This window comes from Mustela lutreola, chromosome 9 (genome assembly GCF_030435805.1).
Source record: "Mustela lutreola isolate mMusLut2 chromosome 9, mMusLut2.pri, whole genome shotgun sequence".
NCBI lineage: Eukaryota > Metazoa > Chordata > Mammalia > Carnivora > Mustelidae > Mustela > Mustela lutreola.
Window position 1 is genome coordinate 116,655,440 of NC_081298.1, and position 22,646 is coordinate 116,678,085.

Genomic DNA, 22,646 nt, shown 5'->3' on the forward strand with positions numbered 1-22,646 from the left:
AATAACAAAAACCTCATTCTCAAACCTTAACAGAAGAGTATTCCTATTCTAGACTTAATGTACATCATTACTAGCAGAATTTCCACCTCAGGCCAGCTGAAGTCACTGGATAGAAAGATTCATGTCTGTGATTGTCCGTCATTAGAGAATTAGGACCAGCACGTGGGGTGTGTATAGTCCCATGGGAGTCTGAGGGTCCGTGTGTGATATGCTGGGCACATTTCATTCCTTCCATGTGAGCGGGGTTTCTCATCTATTATTTTTATAATCAGTATCCTTTAGTACAGGGGCTCTGAAGAGAATAATAGGGCAGATAAAGTTAGGAAAAGTTTTTCTCCGTCTGCACGTGACTCCCTGTAAGAATCAGATACCTGCTTCTCAAGGGATGTGCTCACCCTGTGGGGAGATTCCCCACCACCCTGACAGCTGAGACTGATGATTAACTTCCCTTGTGCCTGTAAGGTAGGCTGGGGGGGGTCAAAGTTCTCCAGAAAAACTGACCCAATAAAAGAGAGAGGGATTTCTTGATTGGTTGATTCATTCATTCATTTATTATAAGGAAATTGTTCCCGTAAACATAGAAGCTGGTAAATTCAAAATCTGCAGGGTGGGCTGGCGATGTGGGACGTTTGAGGGGACCTCAGGCTCCAGGTCACAGGCCTTCAGGCAGGAAGAGCCCAAGGGAGTGGGCTGTGGGCTGGAGAATTTTCTCTCACGCAGAATATCATTCTCTGTTCTTTTCAACGACTCAGTGACTCAGTCATTGAGGACTGAGTGAGGTCTTGGAGGGCAATTTGCTTTATTTAGACGCACCAACTTAAATGTTGATCTCATCCAAAAACACCCTCACAGAAACGCCCGAAACAATGTTTGACCAACTACATCAGGGCACCCCAGGACCCAGCCAGGTTGGCACATGAAATTAGCTATCACGAGTGGGATTGAGAAAAAGTTAAATATTTGCATTTTGTGGGCCTTCTGCACTGCCCCCTGAAATCACACTCACGGAAGGACCTTAGTTTTCAGTTCTTTCCCCTCCGCCATGCATGCAGGGGAAGGGCGGGGAGGAGGTAGTATACTTAGCGCTTAGGCAGGGCCCCACCCCCCCACCCCCACTGCTCAGAGGGCAGGTCAGACTGTGAAGGAGAGAGGGGACTTGAGGGGGAGAAGGAGTCCGCAGGGATGAGTGACAGAGAAGCCTGCTACAAAGAGGAGGGTCCGTGCCTCAGAGGAAGAATACTAGAAATGAAGCTAAAAAGTGCATTTTTAAAAACAACCTTGCTTTGGGCAGGTGCATCAGACAAAGAGAAAGCACCAGACAAGTCAGTCACATTCAGGTTAAGATCATACGTTGTAGTCACTGTTTAAAAACATTTTTTACGAAAAAAATAACATAAAATAAAAACATTTTTATGAAAAAAGGAAACCTGGTGTGTTTTCGGAGTAAGGACAGTTAAAAAGGAAAAAGAAAAAAAAAAAAAACAAACGAATAAACACGCCAGCGACAACCCAGCCCTAATGGTGGGGAGAATGGACTCCATCTCCTGCCGTAGTACTGCAGACAGCTCTCTGGAGGTGTGTCCTGGAACCAGATAGTCCCCAAACCTAGTGCCCTGGGGTTCGGGAGCCAGCATGGGTCTGGAACACCAGCTGCAGACCTTGCTAAACTGCAAAGCAGAGTATTAACTCTTCTGAGAACCGGTGGAAAACGATTGTCTCAAGGGCTCCCGAACAGTTCGGTGTGAGCAGAATTTGATGACAGGATTTCCATTTGGGGTCCTGAGCACTTCCGAAACTTCAGTTTGCACACAGCTTGGACTTTGCGGTGTTCGTTGTATTCAGTGCTTATTTTCTTAAAAGCTGTGCTGCCTTGAAGGGCTAAGAAGATATTTGGCCCCATTCTTATATAAAATACTCTGAACAGAGAGTCAATTTGATTGTGATGTCCTGTTAGAATCTTTCTCCTTTAGAACCAAAGCAGAACAATTAAGACGTACACATCACATAAGCCATCTGCTGACGAAAAGCAACACTTCTATTTTTAATGAACAAGCGTTTTCATTTTTCTCAAAAATACCATGTTTAGCAACTTGGGCTTTCTCCCTTGAAATGAGAGATTACAAATAGGCACTCAGTTTCTAGAAACACCTTTTCAGTGTTATTTTCTGTTCAGTGATTTGCTCCGCGTGGAAATTTTGCTTTCACATACTTTAAATACACTTTGCTGCTGTGATGATTCTTTTCCCCCCTCTGCAGTGATAAGAGGAGTTGAAATGTCCTCGGAGGAGAATGAAATGTGGTGAATGGGGCTGTGGCAAAGCCACTGCACATAATTATTGAAAGCTGCATTTTATGTTTGAGGTTTTGAATTCAAATAACATTGTGCTTATTCTGACCTTTTCTTAATTGAACTTATGAGACAGCTGTGCTTAGAACAGAGCTGCTGGCCACCCGTGCCTCTGACCTCTTGGCCAGAATAGGCAATCCTGGCAGAGCAGGGCCAAGGGGAAGTTTATCTGGTCTCCCTTCAGGCAACACCCAGATTGGGCCTGTGATGTTTGGGAGAAAAGCATGGAGAAAGTGCTTAGAAAGCAATCACACTCTTGTCTTTGTGCTGACACAGATCTTCAAGGAGTAGAAGCTAGGGAGGGCACTGTTTTGGTTCCATATCAGTGGCCAGTATCTTAAAAGAGAAGCAAGTTTCAAAAGATTAGCTCACTGGGGAGCTTAGGACACAGCATGCCTTCCTCCTGCTTCCTTCTGAGATTCAAGTTTCAGTGGCCTTCAGAGCTGTTGTGAACGGTTGTGCTGGTTGTGCACTGCTCTACTCTAGAAGATGCCATTCACATGGTCATCTGTGAGCACCTACAGAGTGTAGCTAAAGAAATCACTGCCAGGAGCAAGAGCTACTGAGATGTTCTCTGATTCTGAATAGATTCAGAGGGGAAGGTAAAAGAGAGTCATTTCAGATTAAAGTAAATGACAATATATAGGAAAATCATCTTTAAAAAGCTCAGTTTTACTTTGTACTGAGTGGATAATAATATTGGTTCTGTTTGGGATTACTTTAATATTCTATAATTATCTAGAATTTGCCCTTCAAATTATAACAGATTTAACAGTGCATCTTTATCTCATAACCTTGAGATATGTATTTCAGAATATTAAGCTAGTTTTTTTTTTTTAAGACTTTATTTAAGAGAGAAAAACCAAACATGCAGGGACGGGGCCGAGGAAGGGAGACGGAGAAGCAGGCTCCCCGTTGAGCAGGGAGCCCAATGTGGTACTCAATCCCAGGAGCCTGAGATCATGACCTGAGCCAAAGGCAGATGTTTAACTGACTGAGCCACACAGGCGTCCCTCAAGCTAGTTTTTAACAAATATTAATACAGCTTTCTTTGCTTCAAAACTTTAGCAATATTAAAATACTATACTTTGAAACCTAATCACCTTTACCCTTATATTTTAATAATTTGTTTTTGGCAAAAGAAAATGTTATATTTTGAGAATTTATCCTCACTTGGTCTTTGGAATATCATTAAATTTTTCTGGACCTTCCATTTCCTCAGCAGAGAAGTGAATGAGAGACTAACCTTACAGGTTACACTGACTTCTTACAGTGTATTAAATTCCATGATTGTCCATCATTCTGGAAACATCTAGGTGAACATCACTGAACTCGATACCGGCATCTCGTGGTGTTTACATTCTATCACAACCACACGTTTCCATGACAAGTTGTCTTCCCTGGATTCTGCAGCCTAATAGTAAAGATTTTCTATTCAGGATCATAGACTATGTAAACTAGAAAGGACCGCAGAGATCAATTAGTTTCCTCATTTTACCAGTTAAAAATAAAAAGGTTAGCTGAACTCCAGTATTATTTTTGTTTCTCATGACTTTTTTTTTTAAGGTGAAATTCACATAAGAAAATTAAGCATTTGCAGTTTACTTTATTTTAAAGTAGACTCCACACCCAGTGTAGATCTGAACATGGGGCTTGAACTCACGACCCAGAGATCAAGACCTGAGCTCCCATGAAGAGTTGGATGCTTAGCTGACTGAGCCACCCATGTTCCCCATAGAATTTTCCATTTTCAAGTGAACAGTTGAGTGGCATTTAGTACATCCCCCGCATTGTACAACCTCCCCCTTATTCTGAAGCACACACTTAGCTCCTATTTTAAAGTAATTCTTACTTGGTTAATGCAAAAAGAGAAGACCCAGTGTATTCCTGATACATAATACTTACTAATTTTTGTTGTTTGTTGCCTTTTCAGATTGTCACTACAGAGTGATATTTTTTTTAAAGATTAGTAATTTGACAGACAGAGATCACAAGTAGGCAGAGAGGCAGGCAGAGAAAGCCTGGGAAGCAGGCTCCCTGCTGAGCAGAGAGCCTGATGTGGGGCTCTATCCCAGGACCCTGAGATCATGACCTAAGCCAAAGGCAGAAGCTTTAACCCACTGAGCCACCCAGGCACCCCTGCAGAATGATATTTAAAGAGCAGGAAAAAAGAAAATAAAATGGTATAGATGTCTTACAGTTGAAAATATGAGGGCGGGGGGGCGCCTGGGTGGCTCAGTGGGTTAAAGCCTCTGCCTTCCGCTCAGGTCATGATCCCAGGGTCCTGGGATCGAGCCCCGCGTTGGGCTCTCTGCTCAGCGGGGAGCCTGTTTCCTTTACTCTCTCTCTCTCTGCCTGCCTCTGCCTACTTGTGATCGCTGTCTGTCAAATAAATAATTTATTTTTTTAAAAGATTTTATTTATTTATTTGACAGAAGGAGAGAGATCACAAGTAGACGGAGAGGCAGGCAGAGACAGAGAGAGGAGGAAGCAGGCTCCCCGCCGAGCAGAGAGCCCTAACGTGGGGCTCGATCCCAGGACCCTGGGATCATGACCTGAGCTGAAGGCAGAGGCTTAACCCACTGAGCCACCCAGGCGCCCCTGTCAAATAAATAATTTAAAAGAAAAAAAAGAAAATATGAGGTAAATCAGTTGAGAAAACGAGCATATTAAACTGCCCTCTTGTTTGCCTGTGTATTGTACTGTTCGGTCTTCTCCTATCAAACATTGGAGGTTACCTCATTCCCGTATCCCCTGTGATTGCCTGAATGTAAGACTTGAATGCTCTATTTCCAAAGCCCTGGGTATTTAGAAATGGGGAAAACTCTTCATGCCGTCCTTAATAAGAAATTCACAAGAGATCAATCATTATTTCAGGGTTTTCGTATGTGGCATGATTTAATACCATTACAAGTGTATAAATTTTGGATCCAGGTTTTAGAAAGCAGAGGGAGCCTCCACTTTTTGGCATTCGTACCCAACTAATCTGTCTCTCCGGGAGAGTCTGGCTAAATAAACAGCAATCTGTTGGAAACGCAAAGAGTGACTGAACTTGGAAGGGCAGCGTTAGGTGACTGCTGGGGTGGGGGAGCCCAGCTGGTCTGTGGTCCATGAGTTTTCCTTAGAGCATTAACATTTACGGGAGTCCCGCAGAACATAAACCCTGCCAAGACTTTAGACTTCATTACCTCCCTGTCCTCGACAAGTACAGTTTAATTGAACATTAAGCAATTTGATCTCTTTCACCTAATAAATCGAGCACATTCAATAAACATAAATCCTGCTAATGATAGAGCTGACCCTGGTGGGGCTGAGCTCATCAGCGTTCATGGTTATTACTCTCCCTGGAATTTCAGTCACAAATGCTTATTGCCGAACTACATACTTACCTGGGGCTTACCGTCTAGGGAGCGCACTGAATAATTTTCTTTGCGGCGTTTCTGGAAAGGCAGCTGCGGAAGAGAACCTGGTTTTGCAGATGGACCAGGTTTGATTTGAATCTCTCACCTAAACTAGGATGAGTGACAGGATAAATCAGAAATAAAAGGAGTTAACTGTGATAATTTCATAGGGTGTTCTGAAATGGAATGAAAAATGTGTGCAAAAGCTCACAGCAGCTCACGCAGGGGAACTTAATTATCCCTGAGAGCTCACGTTCCTTTTTCTCCCATGTTCCTAAAGAAGGGATCTAGAGTAGCCAGTGTTTACATGGTACTTTTTTGGTTTCTCTTAAGCTTGCCTTTTTTTTTTTTTTTTAAGATTGTATATATTTATTTGACAGAGAGATCACAAGTAGGCAGAGAGGCAGGCAGAGAGAGAGGGGGAAGCAGGCTCCCTGCTGAGCAGAGAGCCCGATGAAGGACTTGATCCTAGGACCCTGGTGGGATCATGAACTGAGCCGAAGGCAGACACCTCACAACTGAGCCACCCAGGCGCCCCTCTCTTAAGCTTTCTTATCCGTTAACATATGCCTGTGACTCTGGGTTACCTTCCTCCTCCCCTTCACCTCGCTGGCCTCCGCCCTACAGATGCTCACCTCCAAGGTGAACCTTCCTGGCTGGCTGCTGTCATCACCTTCTCTGTGGTCCCGATCAACTGTTGCACGTGTCACCGTGTATGCACTCTTGATCACAGCATCGTTGTGACCTTCCTCTCTCCCATATCCCACCCTGCCCATAATAACTCTCCATGTCTGGCGGAATGAGTGAATGAGTCAGTCACAGAATGAGACAGTGACTTGCCTTTAAGAGTGCAAGGGCAGGTACCCTAATCCTGTTGAGCAGATGAAGCTCAAAAAAATAGGTCCAGCCTGAGGAACTAGAAAGCAGAAAAGCAACACTAGGACCCAAGACCTTTGACTCCGGGTCCTTTTCCTTATTAGTATACCCTGTTTTCTCTCATAGTTCAGCAGGTTTTAATATCCGGGAAGCAGGGTTACAGCCTCTTCCCCAGGCTCTGTGGGTCAGAGTTTTTTTCTGAGCAGAATCTTAGAGACCCCCACACCCACCCCAAACAGGTGTCCAGCTCCTCAGGATGTCACATGGCCGGTGGAATGCTCACACAGTCCTCTGTCGTCAGTGCTGGCTGGCATTTTCTGTCATTGGCGACTGTGTTTCTAACCTCAGAGCTTTTGCTGATTTCAGTCACAAATGCCTGTTTATACTGCGCATGCGGAAAGGCTCATTCCATTGTCCCTGTCCTCTCTCCTCTCCCTTCGTGTCCTGCTTGTGCGTCTGGGTTTTCCAAACACCATCATCGATCGGTAATACGTGTGGAAGACTCTGAGAAAAACACCCACTCGAGAAATTTGAGCAAAATATGACCGGTTCTTATTGTAGGAGAATCAGTCCTTGGTCCTCCTTTATTTGAAAATAACGCCCTTCAAACTTCAGAGCCCTGAATTTTTAGCCTCGGTGTGTAGACAGTGAAACACAGCCTCGTCCTCATTTCTCAAAGCAGCTGGCTTTAATCTGTCTCAGGACTAAAGCTTCACCTCCCAGCCTCCTCACATGCCAGAGTGGCATGGTGGCGTGTGACGGTCCAGACCAGCCCTGCAGATGGGCCTGTCATCAGGAGAGGAGATTTCCTGCCAGGATAGAGTAAAGTGCTTCTCAGGGCTGCTGACAGCAGAGGCCCCAGACCCAGTGGCTCCAGGGGGTAATTTCTAAACTTTTTTCTTTTTTCTTTTTCTTTTTTTTTTTTCCAATTTAAAATCAAAGCCGCACCATCTGTCATAGGAATCTTCCATGCCAGGGAAAGGAGTGTGATTGATGGCCTGGATCTTGTTTAGACGAGGTTGTGACGGTGTCCCAGGCCGTCCCATGTGTGTCTTTCATAGCTTTGAGCAAGACCTTCTCATTTGTCCTTGGGGTGAAGAATGCACGGCAGGGGGGGTGGCTTTGAGGTGTGAATATTTCCATTTCCTGTTCATTTCACATTCGTATCGGGCTAGATCCCAGATGAACACATTGTATGGTGGCTCAGAAATGGCATTTGCCTCAAGTATTAGCTTTGCTAAGCCAACTTTTCTCTGTAGCCATCCCCAGGCGACGGGGCACGTAATCATCATTGATGTGTTTAAGTAAAAGGTGTTTTAGAGAAGGCACAGTATGTGTTCATCCCCACTCGCTGAGCTGGGTGAAATGGAGAGCTGAGGAAGTCTCGTGTGCTCTCCTGGGAAGTTGTAGAAATAGTTCAGGGATCTGCCTTTCCTGGGTTCTGTACCCTCCGCCCACCACAGTTCACTGTGTCCCCAAGCTGGAGTGAAGCCATGTCCCAGCCCTTGGGATCAGCAAGGACATGCATCTCCAAGCTAGAAGGGGCTCTGGTTGTGGCTTTGGGGTGCTCAGAGGCCCAACAGGTGCTAGAAATGATGCCCATGCTCAGTTCCTGAAGGGGATGCCTTGCTGAAGTCTCAGAAAATTCTGTGATTCTCCAGTCGCTCCCCTGAAGAAGATAAGTCTGTGTACTCAGGACCTCGCTGAAGGATTCAGGCATATAATGAGAGTTGCTGAATGTCAGTCCCCTTCTCTGAGGTCCGTTAATCTTGTATTTCTTTTTTTTTTTTTTTTAATGATTTTATTTATTTTATTTGAGAGAGAGAGAGAGAGATCACAAGTAGGCAGAGAGGCAGGCAGAGAGAGAGAGAGAGAGGAGGAAGCAGGCTCCCTGCTGAGCAGAGAGCCCGATGCGGGGCTCGATCCCAGGACACTGAGATCCTGACCTGAGCCGAAGGCAGCAGCTTAATCCACTGAGCCACCCAGGCGCCCCTAATCTTGTATTTCTGCTCTCACTGCCTGAACAGGTAATTCAGTGTGTCAAGGGAGCAAATCATTCTGTCCCCTGTTGTTTGAGATCAAGTCCATGAAGACATCTTCCTGTGTTGACTGAGCAAGAGTTTCCCTCCATGTATTTAAAAATTCCAAATAAGGGGTGCCTGGGTGGCTCAGTGGGTTAAAGTCTCTGCCTTCGGCTCAGGTCATGATCCCAGGGTCCTGGGATCGAGCCCCGAGTCGGGCTCTCTGGTCATCAGGGAGCCTGCTTCCCTCTCTCTCTGTCTCTGCCTGCCTCTCTGCCTACTTGTGGCCTCTGTCTGTCAAATAAATAAATCTTTAAAAAAAAAAATTCCAAATAATTTTGAAAGAATATTTAAAAGCATCTAGAGCGTGCTTTATTGCTCTATATTTTGCTATGTACTTTTTTTTTAAAGATTTTATTTATTTATTCGGCAGAAAGAGAGAGAGAAGCAGGCTCCCTGCTGAGCAAAGAGCCCGATGCAGGACTTGATCCCAAGACCCTGAGATCATGACCTAGGCGGAAGGCAGAGGCTTAACCCGCTGAGCCACCCAGGGGCGCCTGCTATGTACTTCTTTGCCCGCTGACGACTGCTTTTACCTTTTACTGACACTGAAACTTGTTCTTTTACTATCTTTGAAAATCCTTCTTTATTTGCACTTAGCGATTCTTCCCTCTGAGATAAATTAGAACCCCCATTTCCTTGGTGATTCAAAATTCAGGATAGTTCCGTAATGCTATCTCATTTTCATACATCAGTAACCCAGAGGTAGACAGATGAGAATTGTTACCCCTGTGTGACAGATACGGAAACGGAGCCCTGCCCGGAATGGCTAAACTGGAAAGTAAGTGGTCCAGTCAGGTTTTGAGCCCCAGCTTCTGGCTCCAGACGAGCCCATGTTCCTCCCGTCACCCCAATGCTCACTTCACCCTTGACCCTGGCCGAGAACGAGAGCAGATGTGCACGACAGGAAGGGCGGCACAAATGGATTAGGGTAGACCCGTCCGTGCTTCCAGAAAAATAATTCAAAGTGCATGTCCTGGTGATGATGGGAACATAGCGCATCTCAGATACGAAAGAGCGTATGTTTCATGCAGAAATCGTGTTCTGATAACTGACCAAGACTGTTTTGAAATGTGAGATGTTTAATGTGTAAGAGAAAGTAAATCAGCAAAGGACAGTAAGTTCTAGAATCCCAAAAATGCATGGATGAGGAAGAAAGGGCAGGGAAAGAAGATTCGGTGCATCCCTGAGGTCCCCCCCATCCTCCCCTTTACCAGCCCGGGTCCAGTTAGAAGCCCACCTTAGGAACCGCGTGGTAGTGCCCAAACACAGCGTACAGCTTGCTTTCTTGACGCCTTCGGGCAAGCTCTTTCAAATAAATCCCAAATACCTTTTCTGGCAAAGTAGATCCTACTCGTCGTCTTCATTTCGGGTCAGGTGCCCCCTTTCCCAGGCAGCTGTACCTCCCCTTCATACTTCCCTGTGGGCCCTTTTCTTCTGCAGTGCCGGCTGGTGAGGTCTGGGAGGGGAGGGACCCACTCATTTCGTGGAGGAGGAAGGATGATCTAGGGGAAGACCCAGGCCTAAGGGCTAGGCAGCCCTGAAGGACCCAATGTCATTCAACAGCTCAGGACCCTCAAGGCTCAGCAGGGCCTCCCCACCCGGCAGATGTCAGCTAGGACCGTGCTCAGCCACCTCCGGATTCAGTTTTACAAAATAAGAACATGAATTTATTTTTAATACCTGCTCTTGATCCACAAGCGTTGCTTGGGTGTAAGATACTGAACCCTCTCCCTTTCGGATATACAACAAACCTACAGAAAATGTCAGGAAAGAAAATGACCTCAGCTCTGGGAACCTGTAAACACTCCGGCAGTCTTGCTCTCACGGGGAAATCCTTAATTCTTTTTCGAACTTGAAGTGGAGGCGACAACCATTTGTGTTCTCTTTGTGGATTTGGGGGCAGGGGGAGTTAAGGGTTTTTTTTCCAGGTTTAGCTGTTTCCTTAATGAAATTAATATTTCTTCTGAAATGGTTTCGTTGAGAGGTGTTGGCGTATCTGGGGTCCATATGCTGTTCCTGGAATGCTTTCATACAGGGAAATTTTGAGGAAGGGGCAAACCATAATCCTACCAGTCCAGGGTCTTTTCTGGCCTTATGTTTCCTTTGTGCAGTGTGGGGAGAGGATTGTGTGCACATGCACACACACACCTTTGCCTCCTTTAAGTAGGGACAGAGGGTGAAAGAAAGCCCGAGAATTCACACTATTGCCCTACTGCATTTCTTTTTCTTTTCTTTTTTTAAAGATGTTATTTATTTATTTGTCAGAGAGAGAGAGTGCACAAGCAGGGGGAACAGCAGGCAGAGGAGCCTGCTGAGCAAGGAGCCCAATGTGGGGCTCGATCCCAGCATCCTGGGATCATGACCTGAGCCAAAGGCAAATGCTTAACCCACTGAGCCATCCAGGCATTTCTGGCCTAGTGCATTTCTTCAGTTTTGTACATCACAGGAGGAAGCAGAAGAGATGAAAACTCCCCCCAATTTGCAGTCCAGGCAAGTGTGGCTTTTGCTTTGTGTGACTGTCCTGAGTGTGTCCATCCGGTTCTGGGGCCTCCAGACAGAGCTCCCCAGTTCTGGCAGAGCCTCTAAAGTCTGAGGAGCCCCAGGATTTTCACCATCCTAGATAAATCCTTGGGCAGTATATTTCGGTGCAACATGTATCCAGACCGTGAAGCACCCCCTTCTAAAGCTCTCTTCTCTAGACCTTGCCACAACTCTGCTCCAAAACTCAAGCAAGAGCTGAGGACTGTGAAATGCCTTGCATGCTCAGTAACCCCGGAACATCTGGAAAACCAAGATCCTGTGCGCCATTTGGGTCCTGTGAGGGATCTACTGGAGAGTTTGGAAAGTGGCCTTGGGGCTGGCCCAGCTTAGAGTAGGAATATGGCCTCTGGAAAGTGGTAGCTGTAGAAGGATCTGTGTGGGGTGTGGAAGAGGTAAAGGCATGGGTTTCAGAGGAGCTGACACCGTAAAGCGGAGGTGATGATGGTGTCTCTTCGTAGGCCGGTGCGAGCGTTTCTGTGCCTTAATGTGTAGTAGGTGCTTAGAACGGTGCCTGGCACAGAGCCAGCCTCCTAGACTGTGAGCTGCTCTTATTGCTACTGCTGTTACTACACTAGGACAGTCGCCCTCACTGCTATGGTAATACTTTGTTCATCTAAACCCGGCCTTGAGCATAGAATTAGAATAGTCACAATACATGGGGCGCCTGGGTACCTCAATGGGTTAAGCCTCTGCCTTTGGCTCTGTCATGATCTCAGGGTCCTGGGATCGAGCCCCACATCAGGCTCTGGTCAGCTCAGCGGGGAGCCTGCTTCCCCGTCTCTCTCTGCCTGCTGCTCTGCCTATTTGTGATCTCTCTCTCTCTGTCCAATAAATAAAAAAAGATCTTTAAAAAAAAGAAAAAGAATAGTCACAATACAGGCATCGTTACCAGGTTGTGTTATTTTGGTATCACCAGAGATCCAACTTTTCTGTCCCTTCTGAATGAAAACGAATGTCCCTGTCGATAAGAACAACTGTACCTTCACGGTGATAACACCTGACAGTTGCAGATAAAGTCTTTCCTCTAAAACGCCTGCTGTCCTCTGAGCGCTGGCTCCTGTCACGGTTCCTTACTCTCCTGGAACTCGGCCTACCACCGGCTCAGCCGCTGCGTTTGGTCTTCCATGTAGTATCCGAGTGACGCCCTCCAGCAGGTCATTGTGTGCGGGGCGACTACAGCTCCCCTGAAGAGTATGGAGACAGCTCTAGACCCAGTGGTGCACATGCAGGGGTGGGGAGGAGGGGGCTGGCCAGTCCCTGGTGCTCTGAGCTGTGAGGGGTGTACCCCGGTGCCGGCAAACGGCCATGACGTCTCACGCGGCTTGTCATTTCCTTCTCAGACGACTATGCCCAGCTGTGTAACATCCCCGTCACGGGACGCCGGCGCCCATATGGACGGGATGCCTTGGTGGACTTCAGCGAACAGTACGCTCCAGAAGCCGATCCCTACTTCATTCAGGACCGTAAGCCAAATTTTTCAGTTCTGTTGAAGCTCAGCTGTGGTTAAAGGTTACCCAGTGATTCTCAGAAGGGAACCCCTAAAGTTTAAAAAAAAAAAGATCTCAAATCCATAACAAAATCATGTCTTTATCCATTCCATGATGGTCTAACATAAGGGGCAGGGTTTCTTGAAAGCCTGGGTATAACTGCCATCTTATTCCCACACAAGGAAATGACATGTCAACTGTGCCAAAATATAGGTATTTTAGAGTGGGAGGTCAAAAAAATTGTGCTTCTGGTCAGAAATTGTGAGAATCCACTCAGGGTGGATTTATTAAGTAAGCAGTGATGCACACTGGCTTCTCCAAGATTTGTGTGCAGAGTTTTTTTCCGTGGAAGGTGGAGTGTGCCTCTGGGATCCCTGATCCCATTTAGGAAAAAAAAAATGTCTGACAGTTAACGGGAGTGTCCTGGATAAGGAAGCCACTCAAGCTAAAGGTTTCTCTGGGGGAAAGCCACAGCTTTTCAAATTCCAAATGCAGTATTGGTAAAGAAGAGCTTGCCTCACTTCAAGAATGGGAACGGGGAAGTATGGATCCCAGCTGCCTCGTCCACATCTCCCAGAGGGGCCCTCCTTGCAGTGAGGAAAGCGACACCAGATTTTCCAGGCAGGGAAATCCCTGCAGACCGGGGAGTTGGAGTTAGGACTTTGGAGACACTGCTGAATTGCAGACACAGTGAAGCCTTTTCTTTCTTTGGACCCTGTTACCTGTGAACAAAGCACACTGGCCATGACCTGATTCCCGAGGAGCAACCCAAGCTCTGTGGCTACATTTGGAGTAACTTCAGTTCTGAGTCAAAGAGTATTTCCTTCGTTCCCTCCCCTTCTCTTTCCTTCCTCTGCCTTCCTTTGTTTTTTTGTGTTTTCTTTAAGGCGGGTGTTGATGGAAATATATATTGATCTTCACCAGAATTAACAGTGCTTCATGAAAACAGCCTTGTATCTGTCCTGCCAAGTTGATTAACACAGCCCTGTGTAACCCTCACCCAGGTGTAGAACATTACGAGCATCCATAAGGCCCCTGAAGCCCTTTCCCAGCCCCCCCCCCGCCCCAAGCATAACCAGTCTCCCAACTTTGAATACCTCTGATTTTTACTTTTAATCAACAACATACAACCCTGCACTACTTCATGAAATGTGTCTAAAGACACCCGACAGGTGTAAGACTGTGCACTTACAATTTCTGCACTTAACCTGTGACTATGTTACAAGTCAACCGGCATCTACCTTTAAAAAAATAAAAAGGGAGAAGAAATATTAAGGTTGAAAGAAAGCCCAGCTGGCCTGTGCCATAAATCCCAAGTAACAGGTTAAGTCTCTAAGCAGCTATGTATGCCACAGTCATGTGGCTCCTGTGTGCACTTGTCACATTAGGTAGAGTCCAGATTCCAGGAATCTTCGAGTTGAAATGTTCTGACTTGTGTACTTTCTTTCTTCTTCTTTTTTTTTTTTTTTAATGCTGATGTTGCTTTAAAACTTTTTTCTAATCCACTACAAATGTTAAGCGTCACACATGTTGGCGTCACATCAGTTTCCTATTTAGCAACATAAGAAGCTGAGATGCAGTTCTTAGACCTTGACCTTTGACTATGTCAATGGCCTTTAAACTTACAACAGGTTATGAGAAATAGCTCCTCCTTCCCAGACCAGGAGCAAGGACTTTCTGGCCCTGCTGAAGAAATGATTGTATTGGGTACAGAGTAACGCAGAGGGAAGGCTGAGGTTTCTTATCTCCTGACTTCTGGTTATTTAAGAAAGTTGAACTGATAGCTTGGGGGTAGCTTTGGTTAAGGCAGTATTCTATAAAAGTAGAATCTCCTAGAGCAGAAACCAGTTTTTTTTTTTCTTATAAAGGACTAGAGAGTAAAAATTTCAGACTTTGCAGGCCTGCGAAAGGCTCTGCTCGGATATCGCGAAAGCAACCATAGACAGCATGTCAGCGAATGGGGATAACTGTATTTCAGGACAATGGTATTTATAAAAGGAGGCAGCCAGCCATATTTGGAGCAGGGGTTGTACTTTGCAGACTCCTGTAGAAGTATTTTCGGGAGTCTGCTTGATGTGTGTGTTTAGGAGTTTTCAAAATTTAATTCCATGTTTTAATTTCTGTAATAATAAAAAATGTTAGTATTTATAAAGTCAAAATGATTTTGCCATAGTACCTAGAATTTGAAAATATTTTCATAAATTAAGACTTTATTTTCTAAAGTATTTTTCAAACTGGCTTTGGGGCCCTAAAGACAAAATCTGGATGGCCTTTCACTTTTCTTTTTCTCCTCCTCAAAATTTTTAAAAGGGCCTGTCATAGATGTGTTAATTTTTTTTTTTTTTTAATTCATTTGCCAGAGAGAGAGAGAGAACAAGCAGGGGGAACAACAGGCAGAGTGAGAGGGAGAAGTAGGCTCCTTCCCCTCAGGGAGCCCAGTGCGGGACTCAGTCCCAGACCTCCAGCATCATGTCCTGAGCCAAAGACAGACACTTAACGAACTGAACCACACAGGCATCCCTCGGTGTGTTTTGTTGTTGTTGTTGTTTTAATTTTAAAATCACTTGAGTTACACCTTACAGCCCCGCATAAGCAGTGATGTTTTGCTGCCCCCTGCAGTTACACTGGAGAATTACTTCAGAGGCCAGATGGAGAGTTATAGTCCTATTTTGAATTTTTTTTTTTCTTCAAAGCGGACACATGATGAGGTTCAGAAGTGGGGTAGGGGGTGGGGGGAACGGAGAGCCTACATCAACAGTGTGTCTGTGTCACCATGGATTTATATTTACAACTTTTCTCTCTAGAAAAAGAGCTGAACACTCGAGATGCCTGTTAAATCTGTTTTTATATTACTAAACGCTAGCTCTAAATCAGTTTAAAGATATCTGAACTATAAAAAGAGCCAGACAAGGACTTCTTTGTTTCCCTTAAAAAAAGATTTTTGGCTTTCTAAACACAAGTATGATGTACTTTTCTCATTTATCAGAATGTTTCGAGTCCCTTTTACTGTCTTTATCCTTTGATCTCCTGAGAGCCCTTTTGTAAGGCTCATTCCAACGCTAGAGCAAACAAACAGACTTTATGGGGCAAGGCCAGCCTGGCTTTTCACTGCTTTCTGGGGAACTCCAAGTGAAAAACCACGGCCTAAAATTCTCTACAGATCTTCTGAGCAAATGTCTATTGCCCTGTGAAAGTGACTTCCATTGGTTCCATCCTGAAAGATGTTCTGCCATTTGCCCTACTGAGAACTCAGGAAATTTGGAATTTTATTTATTTATTTATTTATATTTTATTTATTTATTCAATAGACAGAGATCACAAGTAGGCAGAGAGGCGGGCAGAGAGAGGGGAAAGCAAGCTCCCTGCTGAGCAGAGAGCCCAATGGGGGGCTCGATCCCAGGACCCTGAGATCATGACCTGAGATCAAGACCTGACTTAACCCACTGAGCCACCCAGGTGCCCCAGAAATTTGGAATTTTAGATAAACACTTCTGTTAAGTAAGGGCAAGACCAAAATCCATACTTTATCATTCTTTGTGATTTTAATATACACTATTAGAATTCAAGATGTGGGGCTACTCATGGACAATATATACAGAGTTTTTAATATCGTGTGCTTAATGTTTTATACAGGTATATTCAGCATAAAATTTTACTGCTATCTTGAAGGCATTTGAAACAGGTGTCTGAACCATGTATATATGGTGAACCATAACCTTGATAATTAAATAGTTTAAAAGATGGTATAAGAGGCTGTGATTTATTTATTTGAGATTTACTTATTTGAGAGATTTCTTTATTTGAGAGAGAGAGCTAGAATGCAAGCAGTTGGAGAGAGAGGGAGAGAATCTTCAAGCAAACATCCTGCTGAGCTGAGCGCGGAGCCCAAAGCGGGGCTTGATTCCATGGCCCCAAGATCATGACCTGAGCCGAAATCAAGAGCTGGCCACCCCACCGACTGAGCCCCCCAGGCGCCACAGAGGCTGCAGATTTCTAACCTGGCTCCTGTCTTCTCCTTTTCAGGTTTTTTAAATAGCTTTGAGGAGTTGCAGGCTGAAGAGTGTGGCATCCTCAATGGGTGCGAGAATGGCCGCTGTGTGAGGGTGCAGGAAGGTTACACCTGTGACTGCTTCGACGGCTATCACTTGGACATGGCCAAGATGACCTGTGTTGGTAAGGGCGCTGTGTGTCCTCTGCCTGGTTATTCTTGCCCTAACATCCCCTGTGGCCAGATCGCATGGAATATTGAGTACATTAAGAGGGATCCGCAGTGTCGGCTTGGGAAGAGGAGAGACGTTCTGGAGGTGGTCGGTGGTGGTAGTTGCCCTGCAGTGTGAACATACCACATGCCACCGAACGACCCACTTAAAAGTGGCTAAAATGGCCAGTTTTATGTTTTGTATATTTGACCACAACTTTAAAAAATAACACTGACAGCTCATTTAAGAACTCATATTGTGGTACTTCAGGGGGAAAGGACAGAATGTTCCAGGTAATTAGTTGGATTCTAACAAGTAGTGTTTTCCGCAGTACCAACACCAGCATAAGGGATTGTAAACATCCAAAAACCATATAACTGTGGTGGTAATCATTCTGGGGAACGTTCCTCCTAAAACCCCTCCCCCTCCCTCCCTGCCTCTCGATCGGCCATCCCTTCTATTTTTAAAAGACTGGTCAGCATACCTTTGTTCTTCCTCCTGTGAGCCGGGCCACCTTCCAGGGCCTGGCCCTTGAATTTTTCCTCTTTCTCTGGTGCTTCTACTCCCTCCGGCAGCAACCCCCTTCCCCAGTTTAGTTTTGCTTGTCTCTGCCGGCAGTAGGTCTGGAAGAGAGGTAAACCTGGGTTATTACAGGTGTTTCAAGTGCATGGAAAGAAATCGAAGAAGGTAACTCGAGCCTTTACAGAGGCTGCCTCGAGGGCTCTCCGCTCACTTGCTTGGTTCTTTTCCTGTGTATTCCTGTCGACCAATCTGAATGGTTTTTTCCATACCTGCAGAAAGGAACTTAGAAGTAGGAAAGTTCTTCCAGCTTTCTCGAGTTCTGACTCTAAAATGTCAAGCCGGCTGCATGTTCATGTTGTATTAAATAGGGAAGAAAATTCTAGAACCTCTCAGAGGTACAAAGTTGTATTATGTTGAGTATGACTGCAAGAGACAGTAGTGAGGAAGACTGTCCAGTTCACTGGCGGGGGGAGAGCAGAGAACTACCAGGCCGTGCCCGGCCGGACACCCCAGGGCCTCAGGTAAGCTCTAGGTTACCTCTCCTCTCAGAGTCGTTGGGGAGCTTGTTGACCTGCGTGGTTTGGCTTATTGCAGATGTAAACGAATGTGACGAGTTGAACAACCGAATGTCCCTGTGCAAGAACGCCAAGTGCATCAACACCGAAGGCTCCTACAAGTGCGTGTGTCTGCCTGGCTACGTCCCTTCCGACAAGCCCAACTTCTGCACCCCATTGAATACTGCCTTGAATTTAGACAAAGACAGTGACCTGGAGTAAAAGAGAATCCACATAACCGAAGCCCATCTACTCTGCACTGTGTAAAGGAGAAGAGAGAAACGTATTATACTTGAGACATTGCCCCTAGCCTGGACCGGCAGAAGTACGGCCCCGTGGTAGAGCTGTGTGTGTCCTCGGAAAGGATCCAGCGCGAGCCTGACTGGTGTGTGACAGACCAAATGGACGTTTCTCTGAAAAACCAGTATATATAGTCTGTTCATATGTAAAATTCAGTGGAAAAGAGGCGGAACAGTGCTGTTATTTTAAACAGAAGGTTGTATTATGATGTTTTGTTTTCACTATTGCTTGATTAAATTCGGCATTTAAATAGTGGTGGAAATATTTTATATGATTTTCATTTTTTGGTTGTGCAGTTCCTTGGCTACTGTTTTTCTTCAGATTTTTTTTTCATTCTCAAGTGCACACGTCTTTGATAAAATATTGTTAAACTGTATTATAAGTGTTGTTACACAGGGTTATGTTATTCCTGGTCTGGAGCATTTTTTTTTTTTAAATCCAAACCATCTGTCCTGTGGAGCAGATGGTGAATTTTGTTTCAAAACTTTTATACACATTTGGAAGAAAGTGCTTTATATTTACGGCGTATTGTCTGATTTTAATGTCCATCCTTAGCCAAGCTGCTAGTAGGCGTCCATTGGATCCTTTGCTGCATTGAAATGGAAGAATTAATGAGCTTACATTAGTATTATAATTGTGTAAAGTCAGCCCAGCAAAATTTTTTGGAAACTTGATGATCCCACCGTATTTACCATTGTATGTTAAAGCAAAATAAATCACCATTTTTTTAGAAAAAAAAAAAAATCTACCTGAGAGTAACTGTCAGTGAGTATCTGTGTCCAAGTTGTATCCCCCTGCCCCACTGATTTTTACAAATGGTTCTCTAGTAATGTAAAGGCGTTTACAGGCTAATTATTAAATCTCTTAGATATTGTTAGGGACTGAATTGTGTTCACTCCCAGAATTTATATGATGATGTCCTAGCCCCCCAATACCTCAGAATGTGACTGTACTTGGAGACAGGGTCTTTAAAGAGGTAATAAAGGTTAAATGAAGTCTCTGGGGTGGGCCCTAACCCAGTACAACTGGTGCCCTTGTAAGAAGAGATGAGGGGCACCTGGGTGGCTCAGTTGGTTGAGCGGCTGACTTTGGCTCAGGTCACGATCCCGGACTTCCAGGATCGAGTCCCGCATCGGGCTCCCAGCTCCACGGGGAGTCTGCTTCTCCCTCTGACCTTCTCCCTCTCTCATGTTCTCTCTCACTGCCTCTCTCAAATAAATAAATAAAATATTAAAAAAAAAAAAGAAGAAGAAGAAGAAGAGGAGGAGGAGGAGATGAAGACAGACAGAGGAAAGAGCATATGAAGTCCCAGGGAGAAGTCCGCCATCTCCAAGCCAAGGAAAGAGGCCTCAGAAGAAATCAGTCCTGCAGGACCTTGATCTCAAACTTCTAGCCTCCTGAATTATAAGAAAATTTTATTTGTGTTAAAGCCACCCAATCTGGTACTTTGTTACAACAGCCTTGGCAAACAGGATATAGATGGCAGACAGATATCACAGGAACAGGGAAAACCGCTCTCAAGGTTCCAGTCCCTTCTTAATACTCAGCTCTCATTACGCAATTGCTAAAGTGAGTTTCAAGATCCATTTTTCTTTTTACTTCATAAAAGCATCTGAGTTTAAAGAAAAACAATGAAACCGTGTATAGGGATACCTAGCAGAAAATCTCGTTTAACACTCTCCTGAAATACAGGACTTTGTTTTTAATACCTGTAGTAGGAAGAATAGTGGGATATTGGAGATGTCCATGTCCTCTTTGCTAGAGCCTGGGACTATGTTACCGTATGTGGTAAATGGAAATTAAGGTCACAGATGGAATCAAGGTTGCAAGTCAGCCATAAGAGGGAGGTTATCCAGGTAGGTCCAGTGTCATCACAAGCGTGGAAAAGGAAGATAGAAAAGGAAAGGCTGGCAGAGGTGTGAGACGTAGGTGAGAAGGACTTCCCTCCCATGCCAGCTTTGAAGGCGGAAGAAGAGGCAAGAGGGTATGAGCCAACGATGTGGCTAGCTTCTAGAAGCTGGAAAAGGGCAGGTCCCATTCTCCCCTAGACCCTGCAGAAAGCACAACTCTCTTGACATCTTGATTTCCAGCCAGTAACATGGATCCACTTCTAACCTCTAGAGCTGTAAGATGACAGATGTGTGTTGTTGCAAGCCATTAAACTTGCGAATAATTGGGTGCAGCCGTGACAGAAATCTAAAACAACACCCGTGTATCATAAAATAGACCTCTCAACAACTCTTTATATATAGGAGAAACTTAACAATAATAGCCCTCAAACTCGGCACAAGCATTTTAAATAAAATGACTTGTTGGCGCAGGTCTTGAATTAGATTCCAAATGTTAGCATAGTGGGAATCATGGTGGATGTTTGAGAAGCACCAAGACTATCAACGAAGTAGATTGGCTGTGGGATGTTGCTGGCCAGCTGGCATGCTTGTGTTCAGTGCATTTCCACAAGGCTTTCCATGTCTTTTTTTCCATTGTTTTTACCTAGTTTTGTGCACATACCCCCAAAAACATGTTGTGTTTGTGATAATGTATGATTCTTTTAGCTCCTTTCAGTAGTTACTGCAATTTTACTTTCAGCGTCTATTGTCCCTGAAACCACAGGTTTCGGATTCTGTGCCAGAGCTTCTAAGTTGCTGGCCACAGAGAGACAGGTGCATCATCAGTGCCCTCTGATGATTATACTGGTTATATAATCTGTTCTGCCTAATACACGTATTTTCCAGCTGCCCGAGCAAGAGTCTGTCTACAGAATGAGTCTACGTACCTTAAAATACCAATAATAACATTCTCTTCTTTTGTCAAAAAAAAAAATGCAAACTCTGCACCAGAAACACTAGACCTATCTGATCGAAACTTACATAAAATGAAGTTATATTCTTGAAACCTGCCCTGTTAGTAAAAGTGAGTACTAAACAGACCTAGCAAACCAAGCCCTAAAACATATCAGAGTTGTTTTATACAATTGCATCCACATTCCTCTAAAAAGAAAATGCTTATACATTCAAAAGAAGACAGTAATTTAGCTTTAGTATTTTCACACAAAGGACTTTCTTACTCTAAAATGTGCCTAAATTTCCCTGGGTGATCTTAATGTCTTCGTATTGGCAGAAATGACAAATCCGATATACTTAAAAATGAGGTTCATGAACATTTCATTTGAGTCATCAGTGCAAGAAAACAACATGCATGTCGGTGTTCTAGGTTCCTCCTTGTGCAGACAAACCAGAACCATCGATTTAGGAATTATTCTAATTCTAGCATTATACTACTATGATTCTAACACTCTCTTCACCTTTCAAATAGAAATGACCTAAGTGGGCGCCTGGGTGGCTCAGTGGGTTAAGCCGCTGCCTTCGGCTCAGGTCATGATCTCAGGGTCCTGGAATCGAGTCCCGCGTCGGGCTCTCTGCTCGGTGGGGAGCCTGCTTCCTCCTCTCTCTCTCTCTGCCTGCCTCACTGCCTACTTGTGATCTCTCTCTGTCAAATAAATAAAATCTTTAAAAAAAAGAAAAAGAAAAAGAAATGACCTAAGTATGTACTGGGGCATCTGTGGTTGACTGCTCAAATCTTTGGTAGGAAGAGAATCAACGGCCGTCTTCGATCAGTGTCACAGGGATGCGGAGTCACAAGTAGGAGAAAACTCTCCGGGGAGATACCAGCTGCAACGTGCAAGAATAAACCACAGTCTGATAAGACAAAAGACACCTCAGGGGAAAGAGTTCCTTCATTTCAGATAAAAAATTTACAATCATCACAGGAATATGAGATTCGTCTAACCAACTTCCCCTCTGTTTGAGAGTGTAGAATGGCCACTACTAGAGGAAGAAATTCTCTCCCAAGTCATTTTTAAGGAGGATTTTTCTTTCTATTGTGACTCTGAGTTTTCTCTCTTGTGACCAGACAGAATATTCAATAGGAGACTGATTATCTTAATGCCCCCCACCCCCAACACATACACATAAGTAAGAATTCACTGAAATCTGGAATGCTTGAGTGGTTCAGTTGGTTAAGCATCTGCCTTCAGCTCAGGTCATGATTCCAGTGTCGTGGGATCAAATCCCACATCAGGCTCCCTGGTCAGGGGAGAGCCCGCTTCCCCCTCTCCCTACAGCGGCCCCTCCTTGTATTCTCAGTGTCTCTCTGGACAAATAAATAAAATCATTTTTAAAAAATTCACTGAGATCTGTATAAGTATCTGGATTTTTCTAGAGAAAAATCTTCTGGAGTCAGACACACGCAGAGTGTGGTCCTCAGACCAGTTATGTTTCCTGACAGAGATAGAGAAATCCAGAATCTTGGGCCTGTGTACCAAGACCTTCCAGA

General features: G+C 44.7%; 1 protein-coding gene across 10 annotated transcripts in view; it reads left to right on the plus strand.

The window, feature by feature from the left end:
• LTBP1 (latent transforming growth factor beta binding protein 1) overlaps positions 1-20,870 on the plus strand; it is a 403,430-nt gene extending 382,560 nt beyond the window's left edge. For all 10 annotated transcript variants that reach the window (XM_059188603.1, XM_059188601.1, XM_059188606.1 and 7 more), the window contains 3 exons: positions 12,590-12,712; positions 16,760-16,909; positions 18,052-20,870. In XM_059188603.1, the coding sequence (XP_059044586.1) occupies positions 12,590-12,712; positions 16,760-16,909; positions 18,052-18,233 (455 nt within the window). In that variant the 3' untranslated portion in view covers positions 18,234-20,870. The remainder of the gene's footprint in view (positions 1-12,589; positions 12,713-16,759; positions 16,910-18,051) is intronic.
• The last annotated feature ends 1,776 nt before the right edge of the window (positions 20,871-22,646 follow it).